General features: G+C 38.9%; 2 protein-coding genes across 3 annotated transcripts; both read left to right on the plus strand.

Moving 5' to 3' along the window:
* The first annotated feature begins 480 nt into the window (after positions 1 to 480).
* Positions 481 to 1,486, plus strand: LOC132563897 (uncharacterized). The gene is made up of 2 exons (XM_060228658.1): positions 481 to 520; positions 711 to 1,486. The coding sequence occupies exons 1-2, from the start codon at positions 481 to 483 to the stop codon at positions 1,484 to 1,486; spliced, it is 816 nt and encodes a 271-aa protein (XP_060084641.1).
* Positions 1,487 to 2,788: 1,302 nt separating this feature from the next.
* LOC132563895 (tyrosine--tRNA ligase, mitochondrial-like) lies at positions 2,789 to 15,235 on the plus strand. Of its 2 annotated transcripts, none has more exons than XM_060228654.1 (12): positions 2,789 to 2,841; positions 4,149 to 4,295; positions 6,097 to 6,244; positions 8,645 to 8,820; positions 9,194 to 9,295; positions 10,480 to 10,673; positions 11,750 to 11,859; positions 12,021 to 12,119; positions 12,706 to 12,772; positions 13,195 to 13,383; positions 13,806 to 13,931; positions 14,587 to 15,235. In XM_060228654.1, exons 1-12 carry the CDS (start codon positions 2,789 to 2,791, stop codon positions 14,625 to 14,627), a joined length of 1,452 nt encoding a protein of 483 aa, XP_060084637.1. In that variant the 3' UTR covers positions 14,628 to 15,235. The 2 variants fall into 2 exon arrangements, with proteins under 2 accessions (XP_060084637.1, XP_060084638.1); XM_060228655.1 differs by lacking the exon at positions 2,789 to 2,841 and adding an exon at positions 2,857 to 2,926.
* The last annotated feature ends 300 nt before the right edge of the window (positions 15,236 to 15,535 follow it).

The following is a 15,535-nucleotide window of genomic DNA, read 5'->3' on the forward strand; positions in this document are numbered from 1 at the left end:
CTCCACCTTCTAGACTATGATGGGTCATGCCAGGGACCCCACCTTCTAGGCTTTGATGGGTCATGCCAGGGACCCCACCTTCTTGGCTTTGATGGGTCATCCCAGGGACCCCACCTTCTTGGCTTTGATGGGTTATGTCAGGGACTCCACCTTCTAGGCTTTGATGGGTCATGCCAGGGACTCCACCTTCTAGGCTTTGATGGGTCATCCCAGGGACCCCACCTTCTAGGCTTTGATGGGTCATCCCAGGGTCCCCACCTTCTAGGCTTTGATGGGTCATGCCAGGGACTCCACCTTCTAGGCTTTGATGGGTCATCCCAGGGACCCCACCTTCTTGGCTTTGATGGGTCATCCCAGGGACCCTACCTTCTAGGCTTTGATGGGTCATGCCAGGGACTCCACCTTCTAGGCTTTGATGGGTCATGCCAGGGACCCCACCTTCTAGGCTTTGATGGGTCATCCCAGGGACCCTAGGCTTTGATGGGTCATCCCAGGGACCCCACCTTCTTGGCTTTGATGGGTTATGTCAGGGACTCCACCTTCTAGGCTTTGATGGGTCATGCCAGGGACTCCACCTTCTAGGCTTTGATGGGTCATGCCAGGGACTCCACCTTCTAGGCTTTGATGGGTCATCCCAGGGACCCCACCTTCTAGGCTTTGGTGTGTCATCCCAGGGTTCCCACCTTCTAGGCTTTGATGGGTCATCCCAGGGTCCCCAGGCTTTGATGGGTCATGCCAGGGACTCCACCTTCTAGGCTTTGATGGGTCATCCCAGGGACCCCACCTTCTTGGCTTTGATGGGTCATCCCAGGGACCCCACCTTCTAGGCTTTGATGGGTCATGCCAGGGACTCCACCTTCTAGGCTTTGATGGGTCATGCCAGGGACCCCACCTTCTAGGCTTTGATGGGTCATCCCAGGGACCCTACCTTCTTGGCTTTGATGGGTCATCCCAGGGACCCCACCTTCTAGGCTTTGATGGGTTATGTCAGGGACTCCACCTTCTAGGCTTTGATGGGTCATGCCAGGGACTCCACCTTCTAGGCTTTGATGGGTCATGCCAGGGACTCCACCTTCTAGGCTTTGATGGGTCATCCCAGGGACCCCACCTTCTAAGCTTTGGTGTGTCATCCCAGGGTTCCCACCTTCTAGGCTTTGATGGGTCATCCCAGGGTCCCCACCTTCTAGGCTTTGATGGGTCATGCCAGGGACTCCACCTTCTTGGCTTTGATGGGTCATCCCAGGGACCCCACCTTCTTGGCTTTGATGGGTCATCCCAGGGACCCCACCTTCTAGGCTTTGATGGGTCATCCCAGGGTTCCCACCTTCTAGGCTTTGATGGGTCATCCCAGGGTCCCCACCTTCTAGGATTTGATGGGTCATCCCAGGGTCCCCACCTTCTACGCTTTGATGGATCATGCCAGGGAAAATGGCATTTTATCAGCAATATCGGTTTCTTATATTTGTTAATCATCTTTAAACAATGAAATAATAGATATACGCGTATATTTGGATATACAGGTAACCTTACTAGCTCCGGCTAATGGGAAATTTCCTAAAATTGAGCAGTGGTGTGTCCCGGGCTAGAGACCAAAGGGCCGTCTAAGTAAGTCAGAACCCCGGCGGTGGCAGGGTATTTTTCTTAATACGTACTCATTACAAGAGGAAATGGACAAACGTCCCTCTCTGAAAAAATCATTCTCTTAAATGAAAGGTTTTCTCAATCAAAGGAAAACAATATGTACTACAGCATAACTTTGAATTGAAGAAATGTCTTACAAATGATTTAAGTGTTTTAGTAGACAAGGGATTGAATTTTGTGTCTCGTATACAACAAACAGTAACACGGTTGTTCATGAGAATGTTTTTTATGCATTTTGATGAAGTTCATGTTAAACAATTATTGAAGACAATAGTTCGCTCACACTTACAGCATGCGACAAAAGCTTTACAAAGTCAATGACATTGATTGAAGAAACGAAGGCGGTGAAATTGTAATACCTGGATCAAAGGATTTATTCCAATAGAACCTTTTCTTAATTGGCATTCCGTCGCTTGCATTTAGAACGTTAACAGACGCAAGGGTTCTGCGGACTATTTTTCCGATAGTACGAACCCTGTTTAGAGGCGACATGATTAATATCTGCGAGATGTTCAACTTCAGCTGTGTAGTGACCACAGGAATCTCCGATAACGACACTTCACTGCGAACAACAGGACCTTCAGAGAAGTTAAAGAAAAAGTCCTGCGACCATAGCATCTTCAACCTCACGATTCCTTTTGTCTTTGTTGAAGTTTGACGGAGTTTTCCAGAGGAGGTCGTACAAGCTACCATAGGTAGGGAATTTGAAATTCGTTTGGACAATAAACAAACAAATAAATAAACACAAATATAATTAATTGTCTGATCATAGTTTCTTTAGCGGAAGATAAAACATTACCTGCATTTTTTCATATTATAGATTTAGAGGCATCAACTATCCTCTTGAGATCCTTCTATATTGAACTGAAGTGACCGAGGCCATTTTAGAACAAAATACCGAAATGACATGATATTAAGTCCATGGTGTTACCCGAGTAACTGAACATGGAATTAAAACTGTAAGTGTGACTTCCTGGGTGTTCCTCATAATATCCCCGACCATTATTGAAGACGGATATCAGACCGCAGAAAAGAGATATTTTTAACGGGGATCTGTTTGTATACTCTGATAACCCGGAGTTACTTCGATTCGTTTTACCAAGATAATTTATCCTGTATTTAGGCACTACCTCGCATGGTATCCAAGATGGCGACGCCCATGAGCTGGAGCATGAAGAAATTTTGTCTTCGCGCTTTTAGGTAGTAAACACTATTTTACTGCCGTTGTAGATAACCATAATGTCACAATGTTATTAGCACCACTAAAAATTCAAAGGATGTTCAGGTATACAAAACGTCTAGTACTTCTGTCCGTGATCTGTCCTACAACAAAATGAAGTCCTGTAGTCAACTATGATAGGTACAAATACTGTATTTATATTTTCTTTATGGATTTGAAAGGAAGCACTGGAAATCTAGTGCGGCTAATATAATTATCATCTCGAAGAATATGAGTGTCTTTGCACTCCGACACAATGCAGCACAACCGGATATTGATGCTTCTCGGCTGCCAGGTGGGGATCAGATTGGCTAATGGTTTCCCACCCTTATAGATGTACCTCACTGTCAATAATCAATCACAAGAGAAATCCTATTTGATATAACTACACTCAGATCTTGTCTAATTAGACCTATTTGTTAGAAACCAGTGACCAGGCAATCAAGGCATGTCCATCATAAATCCTTCCAAATTCCTCACCGCAGAACTCAGGCTAGAAAACATTAATTTTTCCCTCGTCTGCATAGAATAAGATCCCACCAGATATCATCTCATCCTGTCTTACCACTGAATCCTTCAAAACTTCTCTCCGCTCACTGTACCCTTAAAATGAAATATTTATATACATATATTCTTTCTTTTTCTTTAAGGTAAATCTCCTTCTCTCTCATGATATTATCTTCAATTTGTTGATGTTGGTCATTATCATTTAGAAGTAGAAGTAGAAGAATGTACGAGTACTCATCTGTATTTTTTTTCAGACTGATATTTTGTTGTTATCAAATGCGACGTTGATAATTTGTATTTGGTATAACAGTTTGTATAGAAACTAGAAAATATATTTTCAAAACTTTCCAAATGTAATTTTTGACACCAGTATCCATTTTGTCAGCTTTTTTCATCAACAGCATTACTCCACAACTTAACAGTTAATTGAGAAAACTCATAAGAGTTCACACCTTCGGGTGTTGACCAGTTTAATACTTTTTACTTATGTCATGATGTGTAGTAGTTATAACAAGTACAACAATGAATAAAAGGGACACAATCAAGTGTTCAGAATTGAGACAAGTGCCTTTGCTATAAAAAGTATGGAAATGAATATGGAACTGAATTGTAGACGGGATTTCTGATTGTGAATGGCTGTCTCCTTGAGTTATGAACCAAAGGCAAGGGAAATTATAAAAACTGGAATAACACATCTGAAAACGAACAAAAAACTATACAAATTATCACTAATTACCCGCGAATACAGGTTACTGAAGTAATATGAAAATATTGATTTCAGATGCCAAATCAGGTGCCAAGGTAGTGTATTAGGTGCAGGTTTGCAGCTACACTTCTCCAGGGGTAGGACTTACAGCTCCAAGGCTCCCAGGAACATTCTGACTCTTCATGACAGAGGCATCTTTCAGACTATCTACCCCAGTGGCAGGTTTTGTATCATGTCTACTGTTAAGAACTTATCCAGAGTTGTATAAATGTACCATATTGCTGGTGATTTGAATTGGTCAAATTTCTTGCGATTTTCTTTCAAAATAATAAAATCATATTTGAACAAATTAAAATTGTTCAGTCTGAATTTAAAATGATTTCTAATACACATGGGTATCATCATTTCATGGATTAAATCTCATTTAAATACCATGAAATTATTTTGATTTTCGAGGCATCTACAGGCTAATGGATAACCTATAATAGTTTCTATAGCAAGTTAATATTTTCCATTGACTACATTTTTATAAGTAAACATCCTCTATCTAAAGTATTGATACTCTGTCATATATATATATATCTTTACTTGTGATATATCTAACAGGAAACCATTAAATATCCTCTATATACCATTAGGTGACAAAGTCTCATTGTGACCTATTTTAATACCCTTCATCCAATGTTGTGCATCCGTAAAACATTTAACACTTTTGACTTTTCAAAAAACCCAGATCTGATTTCAATGACATTTTACGGAAACTTTCCCTGGCCTAAGATGAACCAAAATTGTGAATTAAATAGTTCCCACCCTCGAGAGGCCAGAGAGGCGGGCCAAAAAGGGTCAAATTGATATGGATTTCCAAAATCTTCTTCTCTAGACCCAGTTATGATAGAATCAAATACTCTTCGTGAATGAAGTATCTAACTAAAATTGTGAATTTTATGGCCCCAGGGTCCCTGTAGGGAGGGGGTAAAGTTTACTATAGTTTATATGGAAAACTAGATTTTTGAACATAATTTGTTTAATTTCCATTGGAAATATTTCAAACTTGGTTAGAATAATGAGTGAAGGATGACGGCTTGATAGTATGCCCATTTTGATCCTGACTGACCCCAAGGGGCTGATGGGTGGGGCCAAAAGGGGTCAAAGTGACTTAAATTTCCAAAATCTTCTTCTTAAGACCCAGATATGGTAGAATCAAATACTCTTCATGAATAGAAGCATCTTAAGGTGATTTGATTACCAAAATGGGTCTCACATTTCTTCCAAGGGAGGAAGTTATTAGAGTTTACTGTAATTTTCATAGAAAAATAGCATTTTTGAGCATAATGTTGGTTATTTCCCACTTGAAATAACTTTATAAGAATTATCAGTATAGGAGAACAGTTTTGATGGAATGCATGTATTGATACTGACTTACTATATTCAGTGTCACAATTTCTGTTTCATGACACTTGATAACTACCCTTTAACCTTTATACTCAATATTGCTTATCTCAGGTGACCGTCAAGGCTGCTAGGCCTCTTGTATAATACTGATATTCTGTCATATACTTACCTGCACTGACAATAATATTTTAGAGACTTGCTTATAACATCTGTGTTAGAATCAGCTGCTATATTTCCCTATATGAAGTATGCAGTTGTGGAAAGTATACATGTATATCATCGCAAAAATCATGGGTTCAAAGTTTCTAATGTTTTCATGAATTAGCAAATTAATGTTCTTATAAAACGACTTTTACTTGAATTTTAAGAATTATTGAAAGAGCGGACGGAAAAGCATTTTTGCTGACAGTTCTGTCTGGAATCAGACTCTAGTCTCTGGTGTGGTGAAACCAAAGAACCGTGCTCAATAAGCTGAGTGGTCGAGAAACTATTAAAAAAAGTAACACCCTGTGGTGAAAAATAAAATTTAAAGAAAGTAGCATCAAATGAATATTTCTGGTAAAAATTGAATTATTCTTTATTGAAGATTATATTTGATTTACGGATTCAATAATCCCTCTTTTCTCTTCAGTACCCCCGAGCTGGTCCAGAGGTTATCCAAACAAATGACTGTGTACTGTGGTTTTGACCCTACAGCAGAAAGTCTACACATTGGTAACCTTCTGGCAATTATAGCACTACTTCACTGTCAGCGTGGAGGACACAGACCTATAGGACTAGTAAGTGACAATTGTAGCACTGCTTCACTGTCAGCGTGGAGGACACAGACCTATAGGACTAGTAAGTGACAATTATAGCACTGTTTCACTGTCAGTGTGGGGGACACAGACCTCTTGGACTAGTAAGTGACAATTATAGCACTGCTTCACTGTCAGTGTGGGGGACACAGACCTATAGGACTAGTAAGTGACAATTGTAGCACTGCTTCACTGTCAGCGTGGAGGACACAGACCTATAGGACTAGTAAGTGACAATTATAGCACTGTTTCACTGTCAGTGTGGGGGACACAGACCTCTTGGACTAGTAAGTGACAATTATAGCACTGCTTCACTGTCAGTGTGGGGGACACAGACCTATAGGACTAGTAAGTGACAATTGTAGTCCTACTTCACTGTCAGTTTTGGGGACACAGACCTCTTGGACTAGTAAGTGACAATTATAGCACTGCTTCACTGTCAGTGTGGGGGACACAGACCTATAGGACTAGTAAGTGACAATTGTAGTCCTACTTCACTGTCAGTGTGGGGGACACAGACCTCTTGGACTAGTAAGTGACAATTATAGCACTGCTTCACTGTCATTGTGGGGGACACAGACCTATAGGACTAGTAAGTGACAATTATAGCACTGCTTCACTGTCAGCGTGGAGGACACAGACCTATAGGACTAGTAAGTGACAATTGTAGTCCTACTTCACTGTCAGTGTGGGGGACACAGACCTATAGGACTAGTAAGTGACAATTGTAGTCCTACTTCACTGACAGTGTGGGGGACACAGACCTATAGGACTAGTAAGTGACAATTGTAGTCCTACTTCACTGTCAGTGTGGGGGACACAGACCTATAGGACTAGTAAGTGACAATTGTAGTCCTACTTCACTGTCAGTGTGGGGGACACAGACCTATAGGACTAGTAAGTGACAATTGTAGCTGTACTTCACTGTCAGTGTGGGGGACACAGACCTATAGGACTAGTAAGTGACAATTATAGCACTGCTTCACTGTCAGTGTGGGGGACACAGACCTCTTAGACTAGTAAGTGACAATTATAGCACTGCTTCACTGTCAGTGTGGGGGACACAGACCTATAGGACTAGTAAGTGACAATTATAGCACTGCTTCACTGTCAGTGTGGGGGACACAGACCTATAGGACTAGTAAGTGACAATTATAGCACTGCTTCACTGTCAGCGTGGAGGACACAGACCTATAGGACTAGTAAGTGACAATTATAGCACTGCTTCACTGTCAGTGTGGGGGACACAGACCTATAGGACTAGTAAGTGACAATTGTAGTCCTACTTCACTGTCAGTGTGGGGGACACAGACCTATAGGACTAGTAAGTGACAATTGTAGTCCGTGTACTTCAGTAAGTGACAATTGTAGCACTACTTCACTGTCAGTGTGGGGGACACAGACCTATAGGACTAGTAAGTGACAAGGACTAGTAAGTGACAATTGTAGTCCTACTTCACTGTCAGTGTGGGGGACACAGACCTATAGGACTAGTAAGTGACAATTGTAGTCCTACTTCACTGTCAGTGTGGGGGACACAGACCTATAGGACTAGTAAGTGACAATTATAGCACTGCTTCACTGTCAGTGTGGGGGACACAGACCTATAGGACTAGTAAGTGACAATTGTAGTCCTACTTCACTGTCAGTGTGGGGGACACAGACCTATAGGACTAGTAAGTGACAATTGTAGCCGTACTTCACTGTCAGTGTGGGGGACACAGACCTATAGGACTAGTAAGTGACAATTGTAGTCCTACTTCACTGTCAGTGTGGGGGACACAGACCTATAGGACTAGTAAGTGACAATTGTAGTCCTACTTCACTGTCAGTGTGGGGGACACAAACCTATAGGACTAGTAAGTGACAATTGTAGCTGTACTTCACTGTCAGTGTGGGGGACACAGACCTATAGGACTAGTAAGTGACAATTATAGCACTGCTTCACTGTCAGCGTGGAGGACACAGACCTATAGGACTAGTAAGTGACAATTATAGCACTGCTTCACTGTCAGTGTGGGGGACACAGACCTCTTGGACTAGTAAGTGACAATTATAGCACTGCTTCACTGTCAGTGTGGGGGACACAGACCTATAGGACTAGTAAGTGACAATTGTAGTCCTACTTCACTGACAGTGTGGGGGACACAGACCTATAGGACTAGTAAGTGGCAATTATAGCACTGCTTCACTGTCAGCGTGCAGGACACAGACCTATAGGACTAGTAAGTGACAATTGTAGTCCTACTTCACTGTCAGTGTGGGGGACACAGACCTATAGTAGAAAACATATCATGTGACATGAGGCCTATTATAATAACTTGTAATTGGTTTGTTACAATATCAGGTATATTTTACAAAATGTTGTTGATTTTGTTTTAGCTAGGGGGCGCCACTGCCATGGTTGGGGATCCAAGTGGTAAAACTAAAGACAGGAAGCCGATGAATGTTGCTGAGGTTGAGAGAAATATGGAGTCAATAGGAGAAAGTCTGCAGAGAATATTTGATAATCACAGGGAATTTGTATGGAAAGAGGATAAAGAGTTATCTCCCTTAAAGTAAGATCTAGAGGATAAATGTGTTGCAGGTTCCAACAATGACCTTGCCATATGATAAAAAATTAAGTCACATCAATAGATATCTTTTAAAAATAACTTAAAAACAGACTTTTATCAACATACTGTTGTATTTATTTCTACCGTGTCAGTATGATCTTTGAAGTTTCCTCTTCTGTAAAATTACAGCAATGCTATTTCATTGTCCTGTAATAAGCCCACCCCTTGACTTGGAGGAAGAATTACAATGTTAACCAACTAGGCTAAAGAATACATTATGATAAATTCACTGATAATGTATGAACACTTAACTGCTTGTTGCATGTTTTTTGTTTTTCTCAAATTTATTGCAGTAAGTTAACTTTTGTATTTACAGAATTTTAAACAATGCTGACTGGTACCGTGATATAAATATCGTTAGTTTCCTTTCCACCATTGGACGTCAATTTCGACTTGGTCCAATGTTGTCTCGTCAGAGGTAAAATAATTATTAATTTTAGATAATTCATTTTGATGATGTTAGGTAGTCACTAGACTTCACTTTCAGATAGTGTTTCATGATTTCAGGATTTTTAAACATAGATTTATATTAGATTAGATTGATTACATTACCAAAACAATACCTATACATATTTATTAGTGAAAGATATAATAAAACTGTACAGATACACATTGTGACATTGTGTATCTAAATTTCAATCTGTACAGATACACATTGTGTATCTAAATTTCAATCTGTACAGATACACATTGTGACATTGTGTATCTAAATTTCAATCTGTACAGATACACATTGTGTATCTAAATTTCAGTCTGTACAGATATGCAATGTAACGTTGTACAAACTGAAATTTAGATTTGTATAGATACAGATAATGACATTTTAAAATGGCTTTGAATATTGAGAACATAGTACGATTGTACCCCCAGAATATACTGTAAATCACTTAGATTTCGTGAAAACTTTATTTCAGGAACTTACTTGTTTAGACATAATCACGAATATATAATTTTGCGGCTGCTGATCTAGAAATATAGATTCAGTAATGGTGAGGTACTAGAGACTCTGTAACACTACAGTAACATGATCAGGAGTGATTTTCTTACAGGGATTTAGATTAACTCTCTTAATAATGAGAAAATAAATCTCATGCAAAATAAATATGATATAAGTAGTAGGTACAGTTTTATATTTGTTGGCTATATGGTATAATAAAAGTTGAAAACTGACCTGAATTTTTATACAAAATTAAATTGAGGTGTTTTTCAAATACCTGATTTCATATAAACTGTTAAGGTCACATGATTGTTTATCTGATTTCATATAAACTGTTAAGGTCACATGATTGTTTATCTGATTTCGTATCTGTTCATTTGATAATTAGGTTGAAAATAATGGAACTATGAAATTCAGTATCAGTCAACAATGAAATTCAGTATCAGTCAACAATGAAATTCAGTATCGGTCAACAATGAAATTCAGTATCGGTCAACAATGAAATTCAGTATCGGTCAACAATGAAATTCAGTATCGGTCAACAATGAAATTCAGTATCGGTCAACTATGAAATTCAGTATCAGTCAACAATGAAAATCAGTATCAGTCAACAATGAAATTTGAGGCTCACAAAAATGTATAATTTAACAGTATGTTGTTTGTAGTGTTTCAGAGAGAATGAAATCACCACAAGGGATGAGTTTTACAGAGTTCAGCTATCAAATCCTCCAGTCTTATGATTGGTTACACCTCTGTCGCCATCACAACTGTGCAATACAGATCGGAGGGAATGATCAAATTGGAAATATTACATCTGGCTTTGAGCTCCTTTGTGCGGAAACGAATGAACGTGTTTGGGGTATGTTGGATGCAGCCAATGCTTTAGTTCTGATCTAAATAACTTAAATTGGATTACTTCGTTTAAAATAAAATGAAACTTTAAGTTGTAAATGTAATGGGCTGTTCAAATCACCCTGTGGCCGTTGTCTGTCCCTCCATCTGTCCCCAGTTATTGGTCTTTCATGAAAAGTAACAGAGGAATCTTTCTTATGTTTTATCTTTGGGTCCTCTTAGCCATCGTTGTGTCCTGGTGGTTTTGGGACTGATCATGAAAACAAAATGGCTGACAGGCTGCCATATTGAATTTTGATGACATGAGCTTGTTCTGTAAATGTAATGGGCTGTTCAAATCACCCTGTGGCCGTTGTCTGTCCCTCCATCTGTCCCCAGTTATTGGTCTTTCATGAAAAGTAACAGAGGAATCTTTCTTATGTTTTATCTTTGGGTCCTCTTAGCCATCGTTGTGTCCTGGTGGTTTTGGGACTGATCATGAAAACAAAATGGCTGACAGGCTGCCATATTGAATTTTGATGACATGAGCTTGTTCTGGCTGTTTATTGAGAAGTACTAGATGGAATTCACTTGGTCAGCAGATATGCCCATTTGATTTTGTGACTTATCAGGATATTAAGTTGATATTTCTTGAGAAGTACTCCACCAATGTTTGAGAGTTTTTCATATGTAGGTTCCCCTTGGTCATCTTTAGAACTCTTTTGATTTTGAGACTGGTCTGAAAAACATAATGGCTGACAGACGGCCATCTTGAACTTGAAATTATGGGCATTTAAGAGAAATTATGGGGAAAGGGTGTTTCTTGTATGGCCCAGTGAAATGTAGATTTCGATGTACTGTAAACAAAATTTTCAGCTATAATGTAGATAAGTGATCTAGATCAGAACAAAGGTCCTTTGTAATCTACAGATAAGAATAAAGTATGTGAGGAACCACTGAAAATTCACTGTTGATTTTGGTGTCTGAAAAAGAAGGTGTATCAACTGTTAATGTAGCATGCCACTTTCTACACATCTTACAAACAGAACGTGATATTAAGCAGCTTTCACTCTACATGTTGTATATATACTGATGTCTGTTTAGGTTTGACTATTCCATTGATAACAACAGCTGGGGGGGAGAAGATTGGAAAGACAGCTGGAAACGCTGTGTGGCTTAACCCAAATTTAACTTCTCCGTTTGAATTCTATCAAGTAAGTATAGAAATTGAATTATCATCCAAGCATTTCATGACTCTGATTTATTATTCAAGCATATCACGGACTCAGACTTATTATTCAAGCATTTCACTGACTCATACTGGTTTTATCAATATACCTGCCTTATAATTAAAAAATATCTTATTTTGTCTTAGTATTTTATGAAACGGAATGACGACGAGATAGAGAAGTATCTAAAGCTGTACACGTTTCTATCGGAGGATCAGATCACCAAGGCTGTGAACAAACATTACGTAAGAATAGGGCATGTTCCTTGTTTAAATGTTATTTTGATGATAATGAAAAAAATATATTACCATACATTTTATCATTAACAACAAAATTAAAAGTATCAACAGACATCTGATGGTGTGTCTGTCTATTTGTCTGTAGGGCGAATCTTGTTAGTAAAATGCCAGTTACACAATTTCACAAGAGTTATGTACCTTTAGTTAATTAACTTTTACAGATCTGTTCCAGTTTTTGTCACACATTGTGGTGGGATGGTTAGATTGGTAACAATGTTTGTTTGTATACACCTGTACTTTTCTGTTATCTTTTTACCATCACACTAGTCAATACTTTGTGTACATTGGATTATAGTACAACACAAAATTTAGTTGACTATGAATAATCTTGTACTGGTTGTGTGATAAAAGCTTGTATTCTGTTAACATTACCAACCCAAAAAAAATGTTCTGAGAAGAGTACAAATGTTGCTAATTTTATGATTGTTAAGTCAATTGCCTCATGAACAGCCAGTGTCATTTTAGAGGCAGGGCTTCCTTGCAGTAGTTGTCTACCTCATTGACATCAAACCTGTTTGATGCCTCATTTTAGGCAAGTCTTGGTATGAGATATGGACAGAAGTTGCTGGCAGAAGAAGTCACACGTTTGGTCCATGGTGGTAAGTAGTGTTACAGGAGTTGTTGACCATTTTTTTCCTCCTCTTGACCGGTGTATCCTGGATTTCACTGGTGTGATATCTCCTCTCTCATGACATCATCAACCTTATGTTTCAAAATGGTACGCCAATTATAGGAGAAATTGAAGGTTAGATAAGGGGTTCTCAACCCACTGGGAAAAGACTATTAAGTTAGTGAACGCTGAACAAGCCTCATTTTTGCCAATTTTCAGATTATTAGATCTCAATATTTCACCTCCAAAGATCCTTAAAGATCCTTTTTATCATCGTAAATACTGTATAATCCTACATTTGTAAAAACTGAAATAGCATTTATTTGTACAGGCTTAAATATTTATTTATTTAGTAGAAAATTAAATTGTGAATAGTGAATAGTAGAGGTTCAACTCATATTTACCTTTTAGAGGTGGGCCTGGAGCAGGCAGAGAGATGGACATCTGCCTTTTATCACGGAACAACAGACAGTTTGACTGCCCTGAGTTTGGAGGAGATGCAACAACTGTTTAAAAACGTTGTTACAATACCATTGCTACTTGACCCTGGTTTGACTGTGAGGGATATGTGTCTGAAGGCCAAAATATTTGATAGAGAAGGTAACAGATTTCTCAAGAATAACCATCTAAAACACCATCTGTTTCTGACCTTTTCGAATTACTAAGATTTCGTTCCACAAGATGATATTTAGACCACAAGGCATGAAGTACCAGTGAGTTTATGGTATGGTAAAGGTTTATCACTTGCCAGTTAACTGCTAATATTTGGCCATGAGGTAAATGGTTGGAGACATTTAATTTTCCTTTTTTCAACGACCTTGACCTATTTTCCAAGTTACAAGTGTCCAAGCTTTCGTTCCGTAGGATATTTTTCTATTTTTTGTTTTGTTTCATCACCCACTTGAGTGTAATTTTTGTTACATTCTGTTTAGAATTGCTGGAATTATGTCTGTTCACTTTCAAACATCTGAGGTCTTGTATATACACTAAATAGTTATATGATAAAAATTCATCTTTCATAGCTGATGCTGATCGAATTATCAGTGAGGGTGGATTGTACATAAACCATTGCAGGACATATACCCCTGATCTCATCTTATTACCACGGCAACACATACTATCGAATGACATCACACTGGTCAGACTTGGTAAGTATATATCTAGTAACCATGGCAACACATACTGGCACATGATATCACACTGGTCAGACATGGTAATTATACATATCGTTACCATGGCAACACTTGCCATCACATGACATCACACTGGTGAAACTTGGTTAGTATATATCTAGTTACCATGGCAACACATACCATCATATGACATCACACTGGTCAGACTTGGTAAACATATTTCTAGTTACTATCGCAACACATAACCTCAAATGCCAAGAACTTTGAAACACCATTACAATATACTTGAGTGTATACAATTTTTGGAAAGGTTCTATACAATAATGCTAACATCTTAAATCAACCATAGTTTCCGAAATATTCATCTAAATGTTTATTTATGAATTCATTTTGACAGGTAACTTTTCATTAGATAGAGAAATTCATTCTTGGGTGTAGAAGAGTGTGTGGTATGTAGTTTGTGTTTCTTAGAGACCTGAGATTGTGAACTGTCCTGTGCTATCCTGTTTGTTCTTAAGACGTGGCTTACAAGAGGCATTTTGCCTGATGTTCAATGAAGTAGCCTCAAGAAATTAGACCTGCCTCAAAGTGACGCGGACTATTTCAGGATCACTATCCTAACAAACAAGAATAGATGAGTGATAGAAATATGACATTGGTGTCTTTTCAGGGAAGAAGAAACATTTCATCATCAGATGGCAAAGTCTGTGATGTTTATCAAGGACATCAGTCACATCATCAGATGGCAAAGTCTGTGATGTTTATCAAGGACATCAGTCACATCATCAGATGGCAAAGTCTGTGCAGTTTATCAAGGACATCAGTCACATCATCAGAGGTCAGTCTGTGATGTTTATCAAGGACATCAGTCACATCATCAGAGGTCAGTCTGTGAAGTTTATCAAGGACATCAGTCACATCATCAGAGGTCAGTCTGTGATGTTTATCAAGGACATCAGTCACAACATTAGATGGCAAAGTCTGTGATGTTTATCAAGGACATCAGTCACATCATCAGATGTCAGTCTGTGATGTTTATCAAGGACATCAGTCACAACATTAGATGGCAAAGTCTGTGATGTTTATCAAGGACATCAGTCACATCATTAGATGTCAGTCTGTGATGTTTATCAAGGACATCAGTCACATCATCAGAGGTCAGTCTGTGATGTTTATCAAGGACATCAGTCACATCATCAGAGGTCAGTCTGTGAAGTTTATCAAGGACATCAGTCACATCATTAGATGTCAGTCTGTGATGTTTATCAAGGACATCAGTCACATCATCAGATGGCAAAGTCTGTGCAGTTTATCAAGGACATCAGTCACAACATCAGAGTCTGTGATGTTTATCAAGGAGTCTGTGATGTTTATCAAGGACATCAGTCACAACATTAGATGGCAAAGTCTGTGAAGTTTATCAAGGACATCAGTCACAACATTAGATGGCAAAGTCTGTGATGTTTATCAAGGACATCAGTCACATCATCAGATGTCAGTCTGTGAAGTTTATCAAGGACATCAGTCACAACATTAGATGGCAAAGTCTGTGATGTTTATCAAGGACATCAGTCACATCATCAGAGGTCAGTCTGTGATGTTTATCAAGGACATCAGTC

This window comes from Ylistrum balloti, unplaced genomic scaffold, assembly GCF_031769215.1.
Source record: "Ylistrum balloti isolate Yb309-2 unplaced genomic scaffold, AGI_CSIRO_Ybal_v1 Utg371900, whole genome shotgun sequence".
Classification (NCBI taxonomy): Eukaryota; Metazoa; Mollusca; class Bivalvia; order Pectinida; family Pectinidae; genus Ylistrum; species Ylistrum balloti.